Source organism: Photinus pyralis, unplaced genomic scaffold, assembly GCF_008802855.1.
Source record: "Photinus pyralis isolate 1611_PpyrPB1 unplaced genomic scaffold, Ppyr1.3 Ppyr1.4_LG10, whole genome shotgun sequence".
NCBI classification, from domain to species: domain Eukaryota; kingdom Metazoa; phylum Arthropoda; class Insecta; order Coleoptera; family Lampyridae; genus Photinus; species Photinus pyralis.
Genome location: NW_022170250.1, coordinates 5,844,835 through 5,867,585, shown reverse-complemented (window position 1 = coordinate 5,867,585; position 22,751 = coordinate 5,844,835). Strand labels below are relative to the sequence as shown.

The window sequence follows — 22,751 nt, the reverse complement described above, 5'->3', positions numbered from 1 at the left end:
TGTACCACATGGCTATTTTAGCTAAAGTTGATCTCGTTCTCCTGTTCCCTTTGACAAACAAACAACGCACGTTGGGGTGGTACCCCGGGCCAACTACCAAAATTTGACCTTGCACTACCGAAATATGAGGGGGGGGGGTAAAATCAAGCAATACTTCTCTATCTTTGTTCGTTTTTTTTCGGTGCTGCGAATTTTTCAAGTCGGCGAAATTTTATGTGTATTCAATATATTTTGTGGCAATGAATTTGATATTTATATTGTCTGCACTTTATCACTAAGTCTGACTAATAGCTGGAATCGAGTGTCACCATATTAATATTACCATATCATTTTATAGATCGCATCTGCAGGCTTTACATAGCGACGAAACATCTTACAAATGTATTCATTGCAACGAAGTTTTGCACAAAGCAAAAGGTGTGATTAACATCGACCAAATTTTGAAGCATTTCCGTCTGCACGACTTAAACCTGTACAAGTGCAGCTACTGCAAATTTTTGCACAACTTGAAGCACAAAGTCGACCGACACGTTTTAGATAAGCACCCAAACAATACACCCTTGGTAATAATCATACGCGAGATGGACCACGAACCCGAAGAGGCCACGCACCACCACCACCACGTCCAGGAGGACGTCAAGGAGGCGAAACCGTGGCGATGCGGCATGTGCAAGTATCGCTGCAGCACGAAAACCGAAATCGTCACTCACGCCCACAACAAACACGAACTGGACACCCAATTCAAATGTGCCTTATGTCAGTATAGGACCAGTACGAAGTCGAATTTCGCCGACCACTTCCAAACGGAGCATCCGGGTCGAAACGTGGACGTCATCGACGCCTATTACGAGGAGGAGGCGATTCCCGCCTTGAAAAACATCGCCGAGCTGAGCATGTTCGACACGACGCCGATATGGCAGCGCGAGAAGACCAAGTTGAAGTACATTCGCGGCATTCCCATCGTGGAGGAGACTAGCAAGCCGTCGAAAAAGTCGCCGCTTAAATTCGATGACAAGGCCGAAATTAAGAAGATCGCGACCACGCCGTCGAAAAAACCGAAAACTCTCAAGGAGAAGAAATTGGAGCTGATTATTAAGGTGGGCGACGTTGAAGTAATCGAAATCGAAGACGACGACGTCCTAGTGATTGACGAAAAGCCGAAGGTCTCCGAAAAGCAGCCGGTCCTCTCCGAGTCCGCTTCCCAATCGGATCAGGACAAGGTGGGCAGTTCCGGATACACGCTTGAGGATCTCATGAGCATGGACATAACGACTTTGAAAAATGCGAACTTGTCGTGCGCCTCTTACGGACCGTTTGGCGTGCCCCGCAATCGACAGTACTTGTGCCCAATTTGTAACTCATTCAAAACCAAAAAAGAAGAAGACATCAAGAACCATCTTTATAAGCATCACGACTATCACAAGTAAGCTCTCAGTGTGACGCGCATGCGCACTCAACGTCAAATTTCAGGTTCGTCTGTACAATTTGTAAACTCACCGGCATCAGTTACAAGTTCCTTAAGAGACACTCGGGACGCAAACATCAGGGACTGCCCGAGGCGATCTACCCTATGACTCCCGCCCCGCTAATCGAGGACTGGGTACGTAAGGTGCTCGCCGTCCAATCTCGCATAATGGAGGAGAACGAGAGCATGGCGACCGTCTCGAGTACGACCGTTCACGACGTGATTAAAACCGAGGACTCGCCGAAGAGGCAGGTCACGACGGAAATAAACGCCGCCGATTCGTCGAGTACGTTGGGTAGATCGAAAGTGATCCAGCAGTGTCAGCATTGTTCGTATAGCTGCAGGGCGGCGAGCGATATGCGCAAGCACGAGCGACGCCATTGGCTGCAGAAACCGTTGAGGTGCGGACATTGCGACTTTGAAGGTAAGTTTTTTCGAAATTTTTTATTTCTCCTTCATTCCTGAGAAAAACAGCTCGTCCGTGATAACTCTTAGAAAGTCTAACCTCGTCTGCTGATAACCCCTCGTACACTACTTAACCAACGTTTCATCTCGATAATGTACCCGTTGTTATCGCTCTTATTTCCTGACCTACTTTCGTTCATGTCTGCTATGCAGCGGTGTATGTGTAAATTTTCCCCAAGTTGTACAAAATACAAATTCGACCAGTCGTTTACCAATCACATCCCTAGAAACTAGTTTGACTATTCTCAAAACTCCAGACCCTTAGAAGAAACCGCCCCTAAAACCACCAACTACCAAATCTAATTAAAATCACGCCTTCCACCAATGTAATTTTTGTATACTGGATGCGCATTGCTATAATTTGATAGAGAAAGCATACAGGGTGATCGTATTATAGGTTTGATAATTTCAAAAATTTTAGTCAGTTTAGATTTGGGCTTTGAATATAAAATTAGGAAGACGTCTAAGCATGTACTTTCGCGTGGGTCTCTAAAAGTACCTTGAGCGATAGATGGAGCCACGAAACGAATGTGAAAAGTACCTTTGGATTTATATGCGCGCTTTCCGAAGGCAGTCACTACTCTTCCTTCTTACGGAGCGTTTTCTCTGTAGGACAAAGACAGGCTGAACTATCCCACTTGCACTCATTGATTTGTTACCGTACTCTTATGTTGATAATAGGCGCGCGTACATAATTGAAAACGCTGCAAATACCAATTTAGACACAGAAAATTTCATAGAACAAAAATTGTAGACAATTAATTTACTATAAAAAAAAGTCCGCGACGGTATATATCTATCTTTAATCGTTTAGCCATACCAACCATTTAAAGTTGTACCTAGTGTCCTCGTTGGTATCAATAATATCTTTGAACGCTTATCATATAACAATCATTTTTATAAGTGTCCTGTGCGTAAACCCCCTAGTTTTTAGGTTATTTAATATTTTTCACAAAACACTAATGAATTACATGTTTATAAACAGGATCGAGTAAGCCGTGATAATAGAAAACAAAAGAACTCCAGTAAGTAAGCGTGTCACAAGTAAATTATCTGCTGCAATTAACGTGCTCCCTTATTTCGTATTAAAATAAGATTAATTAAAAACAAGTTAAAAAGTAATCGTAAACGATTTACATAAAGCGCATTTCCACTTGCATTCATTTCCCATTTGTAATATGCAACTTTTATAAAATCGTAAAAATCCGGCCACAAATATGAAAGATAGCGTTGCACATGGGCAATCCATTTTTGTTGTGCTACTTCAATGTCAGTTTATGAGAAGAATTTCATTTCAATGCTTTTCTAAATAAGAAAGTTGGAACTGCGCATGCGCAAACCTAAATTTTAAAACTAATGTTAGATTTTCCTTTGTCCCAAGCGCCTAAGTATCAAATTTCACTTAAATGGTTCCATAGATAAAAAAGTTGGCACTGCGCATGCGCAAAATAAAATTTTGAAACTGGCCCTAGATTTTCCTTTATTCCAAGTGCCTATGTATCAAATTTCATTCAAATGCTTTTATAAGTAAAAAATGTTGCAATTCGGTTTATAAATGGTCGAGATGCGAAAAGGGCACTGTGAATTTTGAATCGATTCGATTCAACTTTTGGCGTTGCGTATTATATGGCTAAAGCTATGCCCATATTGAATTTCATGCAATTCAGTTCATAACTAACGGAGATGTAAAAACGATCGAACATTTCTAAACAAAGTTATCGTTCACACGGACAGATAGATGGACAGACAGACAAAGGAACAGACGGACAGACCAACAGACAGACGACAGATAGCAATGCAAAATTATAAACGATCTCTAGGATCGTTAATAAACGGCAAAAGTGTAAAATTATGGAACATGTAAAAAACGGTTTTTTGTTTTTTTTTACAATAACTTTTTTTGTAAGCGGTACAGAAAAATTTCCTTCCTTGGTACAAGACTCGACACCATAACGAACCAAATAGCGAAAAAAGTAGAACAATAGCTCTTAAGATAAAAGAAACTAGTAGGTCGCAAAACGAGCGGACGGACGGACGGACGGACAAAGTGGCCACAATAGCGCATTTTTTTTTTATTTTTGTGGAAATGCGCTAAAGAGAATTTCGAACTAGTCTTTTTAAAAAATCTTATTTTACTAGGAAATAATGAGTACCTACACTTGCAGCAAACAATTATTTATGGCCCTTGTTTACTATTTGGCATTCTTTGGTTTTTTATTATCATGGTTTACTCCTGTTTATAAACATTGAATTCGTTAGTGCGTAACTGTTTAGTGAAAAATATTGAATAACCTAAAAACTACTGGGTTTAGGCACATGATATTCCTTCTAAGAATTGAAGAGCGCCAAACAGACCATCGAATAGAGAAACAAAATAGTGGCAGTTCCATTTGAATAAAAATAGTTATAGCACTTTTTGAAATCTAGAAATTTTACAATTTTTTTTGTAAACACCCTGTATTAATAAATTCACCTTTCTCATTACCAAAGTGTTCCCTTTTATTCAGATTAAAATTATTGATCAAATGTATTTCTTAACTTTAAAATCAAAGTCGCTACGATTTATCAAAGTGGGGCTGGTTAGAGAATTATTTGAAACAAATTAATAATTTGTCTTGCAGAGGTAAAAAAATGACATCGAATTAGCTAAAAATAGACAGGCTGTTCCATTTAAAAAAATCAACTGTGTATTGACACCGTAAAGATGAGACACTCTGTACATTCAAAAATAATTTCTGTAGATGCACAACCTTCTATAGTTGACATTTGCACAAAAGATTTTTTGCTATTTTTTTTACCAAATATGAACTAGGAAAGACCGACGCAGTGTTATAGGGCCCTGTATAATTGTTATAAAACGTAAAAAACGAAGAAAGAATGGGAAAATTTCGTCTTTTTTGCATTTAACTTCAAATGAATTTGTTTAGAATTGAATTTTCTATAAGATACAATTGGTAACGTACATTTTCAAAAGCTTTTTTTTTTTTATGGAAATATACAGGGTGTTCCTAAAAGGTCTGTACAACGCGCTACCAGGGGTTCTTGGTATCAAAATAGGACGATTTAACCCAACTTACCTCTATCCAAAAGTGCTTCGGTAAGGCGCTATCTACCGCCAAAGATTTAAAAAAAAAAATCGTTATTTTTATTTTATCGGAAAATGGTTTTGCCGATTAAAATGAAATTCGGGATGTGAATGTCTAATGTAAAAAGGGTCTTTGTGATATCATCGTTTTGATTGTAGTTGCTATGTAGGTGGTAAAATACTGACCATCCACATCTGAAGAGTTCTAAAACTGTTTAACTACTATTTTGACGGTTCTGAATTTTTAGACACTGATAGACAGTTTACTTGTAAGCATTTTTTGTCTCTTGATGAATATCGCTATCTGTGATGGTTTACGGAAAAAAAAAATTTAGGCATGATGAATGGCATGCACCATACATGCGATTGTTCCTCAAAAACCATAAGTGCAAGCAAGAAGACGTCTTTCAACAGCCGCAAACGTTTGATGGTTTGGTACACGACGATTTGGAAACCTGTAAGTATACTCTCTGACGCATTGGCGACCATTTCCACGACAGTATCCAAACACTAATAGCATATCAGTTAACTCTGCGTTACTGTATTGAAAGGCCACATTACAATTTTAACAATGAAATTTTAAGTCTTCAATCAAAACGTAAATTGTTAAAGTTGAAGAAACAACAAACAAACGTTACGCCACTTTAAGGTTTCACAGCCATCTTCTGATTTTTTGAGGAACAATCGCATGTATGGTGCATGCCATTCATCATGCCTAAATTTTTTTTTTCCGTAAACCATCACAGATAGCGATATTCATCAAGAGACAAAAAATGCTTGCAAGTAAACTGTCTATCAGTGTCTAAAACTTCAGAACTGTCAAAATAGTAGTTAAAAAGTTTTAGACCTCTTCAGATGTGGATGGTCAGTATTTTACCACCTACATAGCAACTACAATCAAAACGATGATATCACAAAGACCCTTTTTACATTAGACATTCACATCCCGAATTTCATTTTAATCGGCAAAACCATTTTCCGATAAAATAACAATAACGATTTTTTTTTTAAATCTTTGGCGGTAGATAGCGCCTTACCGAAGCATTTTTGGACAGAGGTAAGTTGGGTTAAATCGTCCTATTTTGATACCAAGAACTCCTGGTAGCGCGTTGTACAGACCTTTTAGGAACACCCTGTATAAAAAAAGTAATCCCCAAAATTAACAATCTGTTACTAAGCAAAATTCATGCTCTCTTTTATATTATCCGTAGCTTGATAACAGAACAATACGGCAAACGATCATCCGATCACCGTAGATATTATAGTCATTGATTAATTAAAAACACAAATTAAAAAAACCATGCTTTGTCTTCCAAAGTGGGGACTCCCAGATTCTCCCCCAATACTTTCCGCTAGTGGAACCCTAAGCAAACCGTTTCCAACAATTGTCCCGATGATTCTTGCAAATCGACGGACTTGCAAATTTTTTTTCAAAATCCGAAGAATTTTAATGGAATAATTTCCCAAATATAACAAGAAATGTAACGCCATAATAGGCGAACAGAAACCTCTCGGAAAATATACATTAAAACAAAATACGTCGAAATCCGTCCGTCAATTTGCAAAAATCATCGAGACAACTTTTGGAAAAGGTTGCTTTGGAGTTCCACCATCTGTACAAAAATTTAGAACTCTATGGGAGTTACCCAATTTGTTTGTTTATTTAATCAATGGCTATGATACCTACGGTAATCGGGTTTGTCGTATTGTTTTGTTGTCAAAACAAGGGACCAAATACGGATTTTCAAAAAGATCGGATGAATTTTACTCAGTAATAACAGATTGTTAATTTTCGGAAATGCGTTTTTTATATTTCTCCATTAAAAACAATAACAATTAAGAATGAACGTTCCATACTAAATGTATGGTCTACATAGACAATTCGATTCTAAACAAATTCACTTGAATACCTCACCGGAAAAAAATGGAAAAGTTCATAAAAAATATCACTTCTCTTCATTTTTCAATAGTTAACGAGATAATTGCAGTCAAATGCGAAAAATAACATTTTCCCATTTTTTTCTTCATTTTTTGTGTATAACAATATATTTCGGGGGTTTCCGGCCAGGGGATTATGATTTTCGGATCCAGCGGATGTTTTTACATAAGAGTACACTTGGTTTTGTTGAGTGAAATGACAAGCAGCTCAACTTTTGATAAATTATAGGGCTTCGCGCCCTTCTGATTGTGTATTATTAGTATGGGTAAAAATAACTGTGTAAAAAATATAGCAAACGAGCTCTTGGGTATGGCTATAGTATGTGCAAAACCAAATTGAACCTGGTGTTAGATTTGCTTTTATTCCAAGTGCATATATATGTATAAAATTTCAAAAATGCCTTCTATAATAGTGGGCGTTTATGGAAGAACACCATAGATATTTTTTATATGTCCCTAAGACAGTTTGCAAGATCGTGTGACAATATCCAAGGACTGTAAAAAATTGTTCACAGCATTTTTTAAATTTTTTATTTCTTGTTTTTTTAGTTTAATAAGCTTAACGTATATTTTTATATTCTTTATGTTTTCGAATAGTTTTTTTTTAATTAACAATACATGAATATTGTTATTGGGGTAACCTATTATGTTAATAAATAAATAAGATAGTTGGCACTGCGCATGCGCAAAACCAAATTTTGCAAATTGCGTTACATTTGCTTTTATTCCAAGTGCATATGTATCAAATGTCATTTAAATACATTTATAAATAAAAAAGTTTGCAATTCGGTTCATAAATGGCGATCTACCAAAAGAGCACTATGAATTTTGAATCGATTAGGCTCAACTTTTGCCATTACGTATATATTGCTAAAGCTATGCCCATATTGAATTTCATACAATTCAGTTCATAACTCACGGAGATGTCAAAAAGGCCTTCCTTATTTTTGGGCTACAGTGCCAATTCACGAACTCTGATCTACAAATTTGATAAAGAATCCACCCAAATTTCATCTTAATCGTCTCATTGGTTTTCGAGATTTCGTGCTAACGGACAGATGGACAGAGACCAAATTATATACTCACAAGGATCTCGATAATAAGTGAATTGCACTAACAATAAAAATAAGAACTTATCATTTTTTTCATTTCCCATTTTCGGCATATTTCCCTTGCGCTTTGAGCAGAATGTCAAAAAAATAACGACAGTTTCAATTTTTACAACGCTTCGATCATCCCAACTGGAACCCCCAAAAGCACCGAAGTTATAACAAAATGCAGGTCAAGGGTTCGAGTCGTATTAAGATGTGCGTACATTTTTTTACAAACGCTGAGAAAACAAAAAGAGATACAAAAAAAGTTATAAAAGATAAATTGTAGAGAATTTAATTTCCTACAAAAAAGTCCGGGATGGCATATATGTATCTTCAACCCTTAATATATGATAAGCAATCAAAGATACTATGAATGTCAACGGAATCAGGATGCGCAACTTTAAATGGTTGATATGGCTAAACGATTAAAAATAGATATATGCCGTCCCGGACTTTTTTGTAGTGCATTTAATTATCTCCAATTTTTGTTCTACAAAATTTTGTGTATCCCAATTGGTATCGGCAGCGTTTTAATTTATATTATACAGGGTGTTTTTTTGGGAGCTTTAGTTAAACGTTTCTGGGAAAGTAAAATGGGTAGGTTTTTGAAAATTTGAACTTAGGAGTTACTCTGAAGGCCGAATCGATGTAAAATATTTTCAAAATGGTCGCCCTTCCGGAAACACCGGAAGTAGATAGTAACTTCGTTATTTTAAATGCAAACCCGCATTTTTTATTGCATTTTTGGATTCTACGTGAAATTTCAATTCTTTTGATACCCATATGTCGATATCTGCGATTTATGGTTTTTAAGTTATTTTGACTTTAAGAAAAAAAATTGCGGATGCAGATGGTACCTTGATAATTGATTACTTGAAAACGGTTGTAGTCATGGCAACCCATTTTTATCAGTGCATAAAGAATGAATAGGGCTTTCATTTAGTGTACTTAAAAAAAAGTTAAGTTGCGTACAACCGCACCTATGGAGATCCAAATTTAAGAAACTTTAAAGTCTATAAACTCAGTTTTTTTAAATGGAACGACCCTGTTCTTATTATTGCATGAGATAGAGAATCGAAATTGGCATATTTTGATATTACATGTTCCTATAGCTATCTTTAACAGTTTCTGATTTATTCCCATTTCATTGAATTGATCTAGAAATTGATGCGATTTGTTTCGCATTTTCTTTTTAGTAGTTGGCCATGATTTTAGAACAATCGAATTTTAAACAAATCAAGGAATGGATTCGTTAATATCATTTATTGTAGCCTAATTAATTCATTAATAAATAAGTTTTTTGTTAAGGATATAGGATGGAAAATTTTTGAAAAATCTATACAGTCGTTCAACTGAATTTCTTAAACAACGTATAAGTCTGGAAATTAAGAGAGGTAATGCGATATCTGTTCTAGCAACAATTCCATACCAAAAATGTTTCAACGAAGTTTTTTATATTTTGCATTGAATATATTTTGTTAATCTTGCATTTGCAATTCAATTCATTCTCTTAAATATTCTGTTGTAGAGCTTTGTATCACTTGTGCTTCAACGGTTTGTAGTGCATTTGGGGGTACAACATTTCCAAAATTGATACAATTTCGTTCCAGTGTTCGAATGAATGTACGGCAACCACGTGTCGCGATTCTGTCCATTTTACGATAAATAACAATTTATTAAATTCCAAAATAGATGAAACCACTCCGAGTCATTTTTCGATTTTTGAAAAACCTATGTTCACCTATAACAGGTAGGTGACGGATTAGTGTCACTAGATTTGTTTAAAATTCGATTGTTTTAAAATCATGGCCGACTACTAAAAAGAAAATTCGAAAAAAATAGTGTCAATTCAATAAAATGGGAATAAGTCAGAAACTGTTAAAGATAGCTATAGGAACATGTAATATCAAAATATGCCAATTTCGATTCTCTATCTCATGCAATAGTAAGAACAGGGTCATTCCATTTTAAAAAACTGAGTTTATAGACTTTAAAGTTTCTTAAATTTGGACCTCCATAGGTGCGGTTGTACGCAACTTAACTTTTTTTTAAGTACATTAAAAGAAAACCCCATTCATTCTCTATACACTGATAAAAATGGGTTGCCTTGACTACAACCGTTTTCAAGTAATCAATTATCAAAGTACCGTCTGCATCCGCCATTTTTTTTCTTAAAATCAAAATAACTTAAAAACCATAAGTGGCAGATATCGACATATGGGTATCAAAAGAGTTGAAATTTCACTTAGAATCCAAAAATGCAATAAAAAATAGGGGTTGCCATTTAAAATAACGAAGTTACTATCTACTTCCGGTGTTTCCGGAAGTGCGGCCATTTTGAAAATATTTTACATCGATTCGGCCTTCAGAGTAACTCCTAAGTTCAAATTTTCAAAAACCTACCTATTTTACTTTCCCAGAAACGTTTAACTAGAGCTCCCAAAAAAACACCCTGTATTATAAATAAATTAATTATAATTAATTATAAGTACCAACAAAAGAATACAGTATTGAAATCTTCAGTGCAAACGCAATTCGTAGCCTAATATTCCCTCTAAAACCGATTAGGTATATTGCCACGGAACCACAAGTTCCCATTTACTTAGACTTCTTTCTAATTTTATATTCAAAGATTTGGTGGAAAATTCGTAATTGTCATTGACGCAGTGACCGGGTCACGTGTTCCGAAAATGGTTGACTCAATTGTTAGGCGCCATTTTGAAAGGGTGTTAATCAATTCAAAAACGATAGGTAGGGATTAATCCGGTGAATGTTTTTGAAGAGAGTCGGACGGACCTTTCGGGTGTAATATGCCTGGTGTCTTTGAATCTATAGGTCACAGTTGCGGATCTAGAAGCGGCTGCCCTGTCAGTTGATGGCGTCTGACTATTCGCGAGTTGTAATTTGCATATTTTTCAGGTGTCACAAACTACGAGATAATCCAACACGCGAAACGTGCACATCCCAACATGGAATCGCTCATCGTAACGATGCCCACTCCGAGTACGCCAACGATTATGCCGATCGCCCGCAAACGCAAGTATCCAAAGAATGAGGGCGCGATAACGAGCAGTAGTGACGAAATCGCGCCTAAAATCACCATACCCGATTCCGACGATTCATTATCGAAAAGCGAAGATGGCGACGCCGAGGCGAAAAAGGGGGTTTTTAACTACCGGTGCGGACGCTGCAACGTCATCGGTCACCTCGACGTTGTTAAGGCGCATTTCAAAGCCGTTCATCCCGATGTATTGTTCTCGGTGTTTCGGTATCAGTGTAAATATTGCAATCGGTACTTTAAAAACATTGATAAGGTTAGGACGCATTATAAGTACAGCCATAATGACTCGGTGGAGACCTGCTTTGACATTAGCGATCCACCATCGGTCCTGAAAGAGTACACTTGCGAGTACTGTCATATTCAATTTAATCAACAGTCCGACTTAATCGCTCATCACAACATGCTGCACTCCCACCTGAGGTTAACCATACCACCGGATCCATCGGCGGAACCGACCACCTCAAAAATCGTTAACGACAAACAATTGTACAAGTGCTCTCAAGAGCTGTGCAATTATTTCTCGAGCACCTACGCCTCGATGAGAGATCACGTTCGTGTTCACGCAAAACCGGTCCAATGCGGCTACTGCCCACAGCGTTTCATCTATCCATCGTACGCGAAAACTCACCTGCGCAAGGACCATCCAGACTTGGAACCTTCCTATCACACTTCGACCACGGGAGCCACGCTATACGCGGAACTGCGAAGCAACATATTAGTCTTAAACGATAAGGGCGAATACCAAAAAATCAAGCTGAGATCGCTCAAGATGAAACTGAAAGAACCGCCGGCTAAAAAGGCGAAATTAGGCGACGTTGCCCCCAAACAAACCGCGCGAAAGTCCACGACGCAAATAATCGTTCCTAAGAAGCCGACCGCCAGAAAATCGACGACGTACATTCCACTTCCCCCGCCTCCACCCTCGCCCCCGCCGCCGCCCGAACCCGGTTTCAGTTACTACGGTAACGCACCCGACATGGCCGACGTCGACAACATAAAAACCGTGCTCATGGTCCAAGACTCGGTCATGCGCATGAATTTTGACCAAGTGAGGAACATATTTGACATCCTACCGACTGTCGAGGTTGAGGACTGCAAATACGGCACGGACGAACTCTGACATTGGCCAACCAACGATAACTTATCGACGTCGAGCGACATTGATAACGACATCTTTCAGGAATTGGAGAGTATTGTGCCCACGATCAGTGGCCTTTACAGTTTGCAAGACCACGAATATTGGTTCTAGTGAACCGGTGATAAATATCAATTGTAGACTGATACTAATGTTAAGACCCTTACTCAAAAGTGATTCTCTGTGTTTTAACTTGAATTGTAAGTACCTACCTTTAGTTTAATTGTTGCATTTAGTATTAGTTTCGTTAAGAGATTGCTGTTCTTTTTCGATTTCCTATTATGTTTCCCTAGCCTTATATTTTTCTACTAGTTATTATTCCAATAAATGCAAACAAAAGAGTTGCGGCGTCTGTTATTTGCAGGTAAGTAACCGTTTCAACTGTCATTTAGTGTAATGTCTTTCAGATATCTCCCTTCTGGAAGTAGTAGAATGGATCAACGGAATGACTGCAATGGAAACATTCCTGTAAGCAGATAGGCAGTTAGTAACAATTAGAATAAAATAAACGTGGTAACCAGAAGAAGAGTACAACATACAGTACAAACTATACATGAAAGTAACAGTTCCAAACAAAAAACAAAAAAGATGGTATAGTTCAAATAAGAAAGAAGCGGAAAATGATAGATGAAAATATAAACAAAAGAAGAAAGAAAGAAATGCCAATAGAATCAGAACAAATTGAAACAATATAGCAACAGAGGAAATAAAAACAAACATGAGTTATTGTAAGAAACAAATTTGACAAGACATAAAGAGCAAATAAGGAAATGAAGAAAAGAATAAGATTGGTTAAGATAAAATAGAAAAGAAAGTCAACAGTTAGTAAACTGAAAAAAAAAAAGAGTAAAACCAAAGACTGCGACAAAAAAGCAGTACATAGATAGACATAGTGAAAAAATGTTGAAAGTTAGTGATGCGCCATTGCTAAACAATGCAGGAATCGATCATTCAGTTTATTATTAAAAATGCATGAAGTTCACTTCTGGAGGTACCTAATGCGTTTGAACGCTTTCCAAAGGAAAATTATCAATAACGATTTTGACATTTTACGTAAAATACACTACGCAGTAAAAGAACTAAATAATACGAATCAAATGCTGAGATCTCGAACGATGTATAAAATAAGGCGCCCAGACGACTGCAAAAATGCATTGAAACGCACAATACAAGTGGAAATAAGTATAATGTCTAAATGTAAGTAAATGCATTGTTATGCCTGACAGTTATGCAACCCACCTTATGCACAAATTTGACAGCAGTGCAAACATAACCGACGGAGTGGTGGTGGCCAGAGTAGGAGACATACCTTTAAATTTTTAAAAACCGTTTGCTATATCAGCCTAATTCTTTGTTATTAATCAGGAAGGACTATCGCAGCAGTTCATTTTTGAAATCAGAAAAAAAATGCTCTAATCAAGTATCAAAAAGTAAAAATGACGTCCATAAGAAAAATCAAAGTTGATGATGGTTAACCGGAGACGAAACATCAAACTTAAAATTTAAAACTAGCGTGCTGTAGAATAATGTGTCATTTATTTTGATATATCTCTTGAAATAACTTTCGGTGAAAAAATAAAAACGATTTTGCAAAATTTCGTTTTCGAATTTTTTTAGGTTCAAAACGGCATTTTGTTAAGCATCAATACGCAACTTTGCCCAAATTAAGCTACCTACCTATCTCTTACAGTTTTTTAAGCAGGATCTCGCCCCCGAGATAGGTAGCAAATTATGGCGGGCCCTCGTTCGGGATTTCCCAGCGTATCGTTGAGAGTCGAGAGCAGTCCCAGCACGAATGCTTATAACTTGGAATTCCCGCTCGAGGGCCAAACGCTACCCGTTCCAGGGGTGGGACCCTGCCAACAAAAACTGCTTTAGATTCTATGCGCGATATGAGTGTCATTCACTAATTTTCACATATCTTGTTGTTAACGTTTGATTTGCTCTCCAAGGCCATGTATAATTTTCCGTGTTCCTTTTAACAAAAAAGATTTTTTGTACCAGGCATGAATACGGTGAAAAGTTCCACCCTGTATATACAACTTACGACAATACATACATTTTTGAGAGTTAGCAACCATGCAATTTCTAGGTGGGAAAAACTGCCTACGCCATGTAAAAAGCACGACGTTTTAGGCATCTTGTATTGAATGGCTTGAATGCTCGTGAACGCGTCGCTCCATTAATGTTTGTTGTTATTTTATGTTTTTTAATGCAGATAGTAATTTTTACTTTCTTTATATTGTATTTGCGTTTTGTATGCCACATTGTATATTTTGTGTGTGTTTGAATCTTTGTTTTTGAAATTTACTTGGTTGAACCGCAATGCATAATCACATATGTGATACCGTTATGCTATTGTTTACGTTTTTGGTGTAATGCTTGCTTAATTTATGTTCATTGATATTAATTACTTGATCATTTTATTTTAATATGTGGAAATTACCGATTCGTTTGATGTATGTATTGACTTGTTGTTTGTAACTAACCATTTTTCTCCGTGAATGAAGCAGTCACGGGGGTGGTAAAAACTGTAGTCAAAATTGAGTTACAACACCTAATTCCATGATTCTCTTCGACTTTCAACTGTAGGCCATATAATTTTCCATCTTGCTTTTAACAAAAGGACTTTATTGCACCAAAGATAAGTCACATTCTGTGTATTTCACTCTTTCTTAGAATCTGGGTACCTGCTTACCTGACCCATAATTCCCAAAACTTGTTTTGAACCTATAATTATGTTACCTCTTAAAGTTTACCTGCTACTTTTTGTGTTGTTATAATTTTATGTTACGCGTTCACATCATTGCAAACAATTAATTTTACAACACAATTTGATATTAATTTGATGGGTGGTTTTTTTTATTGGTAAGTTCTGTTTTTCCCAGCCTATTTCTATTTTTATTCGGTGAACTACCATTTTCAAAGTTTATTTTTGCAATGTAATTTATTTCGACTTAAATTTCCGAACTTTCACAATCTTAATATGAGCAATAATTATTAAACAAATTTTTCATAATTTGAGTATTTTATTTTACGTTCCTTCCCTACTGTGCTTCAGGTCAAAATGTTGTCTACGACTAACGTAGGGGGGTCCTGCCTTAGATGTTTGATCACGTGCTACTTTTCAAATTTAAGCGAGATCTTGTTTAGTTTTGGAGGGAATAGTCATTCGGGTGGCAATTTTTAAACGTTGCCGGGTTGACTTTATTTCCGTGTTCTTGTAGTGTGAAGTTAACGTAGAACCTGGGCGCTAAGTACACTACAACGGCTACCTTGTTTGTTTCTTAAGTTGGCGTAAAGCTTGTGGAGTTTACATTACAAAGTATTCTTTCTGTTGCTCAAAATTTCTTCTTAATTTATCCAAAATGCCTTCTCCCCAATATATCGTCCAAAGTCTAATTAAAGTGCAAACATTTATCGTTTTCAATAACTTTTATCTTTTCGAACGGTTAAATCGCAATTATCTGCAAATCGATTTTGTGAATGACTTTGAATGGATTTTGTGAAATTTGTGTCATTTTCTAGTTGACTGGCCAATGTGCAAGCAAAAAATTACTACGAACAGGATGGTCCATGCGTTTGAATCATAGACCAGTCATTCAAATAAAAATGGGTATGTAGGCAAGACACTATACATTTAAACCGTGATTTATGTAAACAGTACTTCCGAAGCGTAGTCGGATCGTTTGACATTATTTTTGATGATGAGTATCTTTATTACGACACAGCCTATACATAATAATCTACGTGTGTTGGCGCAAATTGCTGGTTGGTAGCCATGTCTTTTCAAGTTGTGGCTCCATCTGTGTTTTGCAGAGAAACTACCCGCACGTCTTCTCTTTCATTTGTGTAAATATGGCGGTTGGAAAGAATAAGGGACTGTCGAAAGGAGGCAAAAAGGGTGTTAAAAAGAAGATGTGAGTAAAAAATCTTTATTAAATCTAACGCAAAATACCATAATCTAAATAGATTTAATTCATCAAAACCACGTACAGTAAGGATGATTGAAAATATTTTGGGTTAATGTTTGTGTCCCCTCATGTTATTTCGAATGATGATAATTACTCAGCTCACTCCGATTTTTAATGAAGATTGATCGTGTCTGACTCGAACTCGTGGCCGCACTTGTCCCTCCCAGCAATTCGCGCGAGACTTAACCGGTCGAATTTGTTTGCAGTGTCGATCCCTTCACCCGCAAGGACTGGTACGATGTCAAGGCGCCGACTATGTTCGCGACCCGCCAGATCGGCAAGACTCTGGTTAACCGCACACAGGGAACGAAGATCGCCTCCGAAGGTCTGAAAAATCGTGTCTTTGAAGTGTCGCTCGCCGACTTACAGAACGACAACGACGCCGAGAGATCATTCCGTAAATTTAAGCTGGTCGCCGAGGACGTACAAGGTTTGTGGAATGGGGGGTTTGTGCGGGTCGGATTAAAAGTGAGTTCGGTTTAGGTAACACCGTCCTTACCAATTTCCACGGTATGGATTTGACCACCGACAAGTTACGTTCCATGGTTAAAAAGTGGCAGACGTTGATCGAGGCGTCGGCCGATGTTAAAACGACTGACAACTATTTACTTAGGGTGTTCTGCATCGGTTTTACGAATAAGGATCAATTGTCCCAGAAGAAAACTTGCTACGCTCAGCATACTCAGGTATGTGGTGTGCTCTTTAGGGGGATTTACGATAATTCATCTGGATTAACCTGCGCTTGGAAGATTGTTACAATTTTTGCAGTGGCTCTGCCTTTATTAAATCATTTTGTACATGTCAACTTCCTTATGTGAATTCTGTCCGTCTGGCGGTTTGAGATCTCGGCACTCAGACTGCGTAGAATTTTATATATAATACGTTTCAACATGTGTGGTGGACAAAAAGCACTTAATTCTACAGTGATTTTCCCTCAGGGTAAGCCACTTCACATTTTGTGTACACTGAGATTCTAAAAAACTCGAGAAAATTCTAAAAATTGTATAAAATAATCATTGTGCGCATGTGCATTCGGAAAAAAATCGAAAAAGAATGTAGAACATGCAAGAAAGTTCTAACAACATTCTACGAGATACTAAAAAATTCTACAGCGATTTTACCTCACTCTTTTTAATCACGTGAAAATTATTTGAAAACATAATTTAATATGCTATTTTTTATGTTAAAATATACAGAGCGTTTTATTTGAAATAATACGTTAGGTCCGATAACCTGACCCATACTTATATTGAAAATAGCACCTTGTATATTTCAATCTAAAAAATAGCATATTATATTCTCTCCAAAATATGACACAATAAATTTAATATTTATTCAAAAATATGTAAATAAAATTCAAAAATCTTTTTTAAATATTTTTGGATTTTATGAACCATTTAAACTTTAATATCACCCATTGTGTGCTATATTTTTGAAAACAAAATTTAATATGCTATTATAAAATTAAGTTATACAGGGTGTTTCATTTAAAGAATTGTTTTCAATTTTTTTAATTTTTTCAATATCTGTGGGATATTTTTGGAAACGGAATTTAATATGCTATCTTTTATATTAAAATATGCAGGACATTCCATTTGAAAATTAGGTTAGTTCCGCTACCTTATTTACCTGACCCTGTATACATATATTAAAAACGGCACCTTGTATACTTTAATCTAAAAAATGATATTATTTTCATTCCTAAATCACGAAAAATAAATCAAAAAATTCAATATGATTCAAAAATATTTTTTGATTTTTTGAACCATTTGAACTTTTTAAATTTTAGCAAACTTTAAACTCACCCTTTGTGTGCTCTATTTTTGAAAACAAAATTTAATATGCTATTATAAAATTAAGATATACAGGATGTTTCATTTAAAGAATTGTTTTCAATTTTCTAAATCTTTTTTCAATATCCCTTTGTGGGATATTTTTGGAAACGGAATTTAATATGCTATTTTTAGATTAAAATATGTGGGGCATTCCATTTGAAACTTAGGTTAGTTCCAGATACCTTATTTACCTGACCCTGTATACACAATATATTAAAAACGGGACCTGGTATATATTTAATCTAAAAAATTATATTATTTTTTCTAAATCACTAAAAATAAATCAAAAAATTCAATGATTCAAAAATAGATTTTTAAAAAATCAAAAATCTTTTTGAAATATTTTTTAAATCATTTGAACTTGTTTAATTTTTTTTAAATTTATTCAATCTTTTGAATATCATCCCGTGTGGTATATTTTTGAAAACGGAATTTAATGTGCTATTATAAAATTATGATATACAGGGTGTTCTATTAAAAAAATTTTAAATCTTAATATTTCTTGTGGGGTATCTGTTTTAAAACAGAATTTAATATACTATTTTTTAAATTAAAATATACAAGGCGTTCCATTTGAAAGATGAGGTTAAGTCTGCTGACTTTTTGCCTGGCCGCGTATACTTATATTGGAAACGCTCTCATATTAAATTCTCTTTCTAAAAATGTATCACAAATAATAAATAAATAAATTCAATGTTTATTCAAAAATATTTTTGGATTTTTTTATGCACTTGAAACTTTTGTGAAAACAGAATTTAATATGCTATTTTTTGTATTAAAATATAGAGGGCGTTCTATTTAAAAATAAGGGTAGGTCCAATAACTTTGCCTCACTTCGTCTTGAAAACGACACCTTGTATATTTTAATAGCATATGTTCTACACTAAAAAATTCAATATTGAGTATATTCGGAAAAAATTCTAGAAAATTCGAGATGAAAAACATTCTTACAAATACAATAAAAATTCTAAAAATTTTAAAATGCCTAAAAAATTCTAGAAAAACAAAAAATCTAAATGCTAGTAGTGTCCACCAAAATTCTGTTTTTTTTTGGTGTAAACCGCTTTTCTAGAAAATTCTGAACATTCCATAAAATAATATTCGCATGTGCATGTGCGTTTGGCAAAAAATATGCGAAAATAGTGAAAAAGTGAAAAAAGTAGTGAAAACCAAAATTCTACAGTGATATTCCCTGGGGTTAAACCACTTTAAATTTTGTGAACACTTAACATTCCAAGGATTCTAAAAAAATTCTAGCCAATTCTAAAAAATTTAAAAAAAATGGAATTCTAAAAAAACTAGTAGTGTCCACCAAAATTCTAGTGATTTTCCCTGGGGGTAAAGCACTTGAAATTTTGTATGAACACTTAACATTCCAAGGATTCTAAAAAAATTGTAGCCAATTCTAAAAAAATTTAAAAAAATCAGTATCTCTCAAGCAAGTTCTAACATCTAAAAAATTTGAGGAAATTTTAAAAATTTGAAAAAACAAACATTCTAAAATATTCGAAAAAATGCTTCGAATTTATTGAACCCTCATATTTGCAATTTTTTGAATTTCCAGTTTCCTTAGTTTGTAAATCTTCGAATATTTTTTTAAAACTCCGAATTCGAATTAATATTACGAATTCTTAATTCTCCTTTTTTTTTTTAAATTTTGCAGGAGTGAATTTTTTCCTCCTTTTTTCCGATTTTACCTGACAATTTTTTTAATTTTCTTTGTTTTTAAATCTTTTGAATATTTTTTTAATGTTCCCCGACCCAAATGAACACAATTTGAATTAAATATGTATTACGAATTCTTCTCTTCTGAAAATTTTTTTTAGTGTTTAGTTTTTTGATTTTTTTATTTTTTGAATTTTTTCTACTCAAGAAATGCAACTTGGAATTTTAGTCTACACCTGCCGATTGTCAAATTTAGTGGATTTTTTAATTTTTTTAATTTTCCGAGTTTAAATCTTTCAAGTTTTTTAAAGGTTTCAAGTAAAATCAAAATTTCAGCTTTGAATCTTTATTGATATGATTTTTCCTGGCGTTCTCAATTTTTTATGGAGATTTCTCACTTAAGGAAAACCTATTTTTTTAATATAAAAAATTTGCTAAACTTGGAAACTGTAGGCACAAAAATTATAAAAAAAAACCAAAAACCAAAATCAAAGAAAATTCGAAAAATAATAAAAAAAATTAGAATTCAAATTAAATAAGCATTTGGCACCAACTTCCAGTATATCCGAAAGTGCGACATTCTCCAAATTTTTGCGATTTTTCTCATTTTTTAGTTTTTTGAATATTACCGATTTTTCCTGACTCAATTGTGCTTAATAATCAGAATTTTACAGATTTTTCATTTTTTTAAATTATTCTTGGAGAGCGAAAAGATCTTATCTTACAAAAATTCATAGTTTTGAATTCTTTTCGAATTTTTGCTCATTTTTTGTTACTTTTTAAATTTTTTCCAAATATTCCGGGTCGAAATTATAGTCTTAATTCTATTTTTTGAATCGAAGTTTGCCAATTTTTTAACTGAATTTTTCCCACTCAAAAGGAAAGCAAAATAAATAATTTTTTATATTTTTCGAATTTAAAAAAATAATTCGCTTGTAACGAATGTGGCAATCGATCTCATTTTAGAAGGGAAAACATACAGTTATTTATTTTTTTTTGTTTTAACTTAGCAGATTTTTTTTATTTTTCAGATTTAAAAAAAATTGTGATTTTTGGGAAGAGTGGGGAGATCGCTCTTAAATATCTTATAAAAGTTTTTCTGAGAGGAGATTACGAACATTTTTAAAAAATACAAAAATAACACGTTCACAAAGTGGGCACACTTCCTAGAGTCAGAAATATCTATACACAATTGAGAATGCCAGGAAAAATCAGAAAAATTCATAACAATTTAAAAAAGAGAGAGACCATAATATTCAAAAGCAGAAAAAGTTCAAAAAGTCGGGAAAAATTAGTAACTAGGAACAATTTAAAAAAATTGGAAAATTCTCAAACCTCATGCAAAAATTCAAAAAAGAAGTAATTAAGAAATATTCGAGAGATAACAGGAATATTTGCAAAAATTCCAAAAATAAAAATCCAGAAAAATTTAAATTTGCTGGGTCTTCAAATTTTTGTAGAGCAAGATTGATCTCGCTCCCCAGGAAAAATTCAAAAAATTAAAAATTGGAGCATTGGGGTTCCATGTGACCAAAACTAAAGATATGCAAAAAATCTTCTCTTCCCATACCATTTACCCATACCAAATTTCATTTTGATACACCTAATAGTATAGAAGTTGAGTTTCTAGTAGATTCGTTGAGACACCCTGTATAACTCCAATGGCCAGGTTAATCCAGTTGTATTATCATTTTTAATTGAATCTTAAATGATGATAACACCCAGCTCGCTTTGATACACATATGAAGATAGCTATATATAGTTCTCTGACCAATGTGCGCTTTTCCACAAGGTAACTCTTGACCGATACATTGTGCTAACATACCTGTTTTTTTTTAGGTTCGTCAAATTAGGAAGAAGATGATTGAGATCATCACCCGCGATATTACCGGAAGTGAATTGAAGGAGGTCGTCAACAAGTTGTTGCCAGATTCTATCGCTAAGGATATTGAAAAGGCGTGTCAGGGAATTTATCCGTTACACGACGTTTACATTCGCAAGGTGAAAGTATTGAAGAAGCCCAGGTTTGAATTGTCAAAGCTGCTCGAGTTACACGGCGAGGGAGGCAAGACGTCGTCTTCTGAACCGGCGGAAGTTGGAAGTAAAGTAGATCGACCTGAAGGTTATGAACCACCTGTACAGGAGTCCGTGTAATTTATAGAACTAATAAAATATTTCTATGTTTTTTCGATTTATTTTAATACTTTGTTTAGCGAGTGGACTAAAGTAGACGCTGGGTTGGTCGAGACTACCAAGCATCTTTTGGCTGTGTCTACATAAAGTCCGACTGTACACCTATTACCACAGATAACATGTCTGCGCTGTTAAGAATACTATTGGTCGCTGTTGAATCTGATTTTTGCAAGGACGTTAATACCCGGAAGCGGCATTGTGCCACAGCGAACATCCCATGCATTGTTTCTAAAATTGCCTCGATTTAACCTCAATGCAGAAGTCACGTGTTTGATACCGTTCCGGCAACAAAAATATGGCACGCTCTGTATACACCCATCGTCCTACGTTTTCGATTTTGACCGAAGCTGTGGAGAAAGTTAGCGTGGATGAACGGTATTCGAATCCCAGGGGGGGTTAAGCCCAACAAATAAGGAATAACAATTTTCAAATCTACTGATCTTTAGGGATTTGCACCCAACACTGAAATATGAAATAATAATTTCGTTCAGTCGAATTTTTATTCCTTATTTCATATTGCGAACCAATGACAATAGAAGTATTCTATATTCATTATTTTACCTTGTTATTGTTAACATAGTCTGTTGCTATTTGTTTGTTGTGTTTTGCGTGTTACGACGTCACTATTTCATATTTCCTATTCCTTATGTTTTTCATTGTGTGATGGGCTTTACAGTTATGGCGGATATCTCATTAGTGATGTATCGTAGTGTGACACATTACATATAACAATGGGGTCATCCCGCCTTGATTTTTTATTTCTGATCCACAAAGTACATTAAAAATAAAAAGACCCGTTGTGATGTTGAACCCCTACCGATAGGCAACACATCTTACAACT

At 35.1% G+C, this 22,751-nt stretch overlaps 2 protein-coding genes and 1 long non-coding RNA gene across 3 annotated transcripts in view; 2 read left to right on the top strand and 1 right to left on the bottom strand.

Annotated features, from left to right (window-relative positions):
* The window catches only part of LOC116161486 (zinc finger protein 354A-like), a 13,159-nt gene extending 575 nt beyond the window's left edge, over nucleotides 1-12,584 (top strand). Inside the window, exons 2-4 of the mRNA XM_031474840.1 lie at nucleotides 292-1,423; nucleotides 1,471-1,889; nucleotides 10,967-12,584. Of these exons, the coding sequence (XP_031330700.1) occupies nucleotides 292-1,423; nucleotides 1,471-1,889; nucleotides 10,967-12,228 (2,813 nt within the window). The 3' untranslated portion in view covers nucleotides 12,229-12,584. The remainder of the gene's footprint in view (nucleotides 1-291; nucleotides 1,424-1,470; nucleotides 1,890-10,966) is intronic.
* Nucleotides 12,585-16,006: 3,422 nt separating this feature from the next.
* On the top strand, nucleotides 16,007-21,903 carry LOC116160857 (40S ribosomal protein S3a). Its single transcript, XM_031473993.1, has 4 exons — nucleotides 16,007-16,163; nucleotides 16,424-16,647; nucleotides 16,701-16,903; nucleotides 21,557-21,903. The coding sequence occupies exons 1-4, from the start codon at nucleotides 16,102-16,104 to the stop codon at nucleotides 21,869-21,871; spliced, it is 804 nt and encodes a 267-aa protein (XP_031329853.1). The 5' UTR covers nucleotides 16,007-16,101; the 3' UTR covers nucleotides 21,872-21,903.
* LOC116160858 lies at nucleotides 21,666-22,716 on the bottom strand. The gene is made up of 2 exons (XR_004143338.1): nucleotides 22,472-22,716; nucleotides 21,666-22,257 (listed from the first exon to the last, which is right to left on the bottom strand). It is a non-coding gene; the product is annotated as an uncharacterized LOC116160858 (long non-coding RNA).
* Nucleotides 22,717-22,751: the final 35 nt, after the last annotated feature.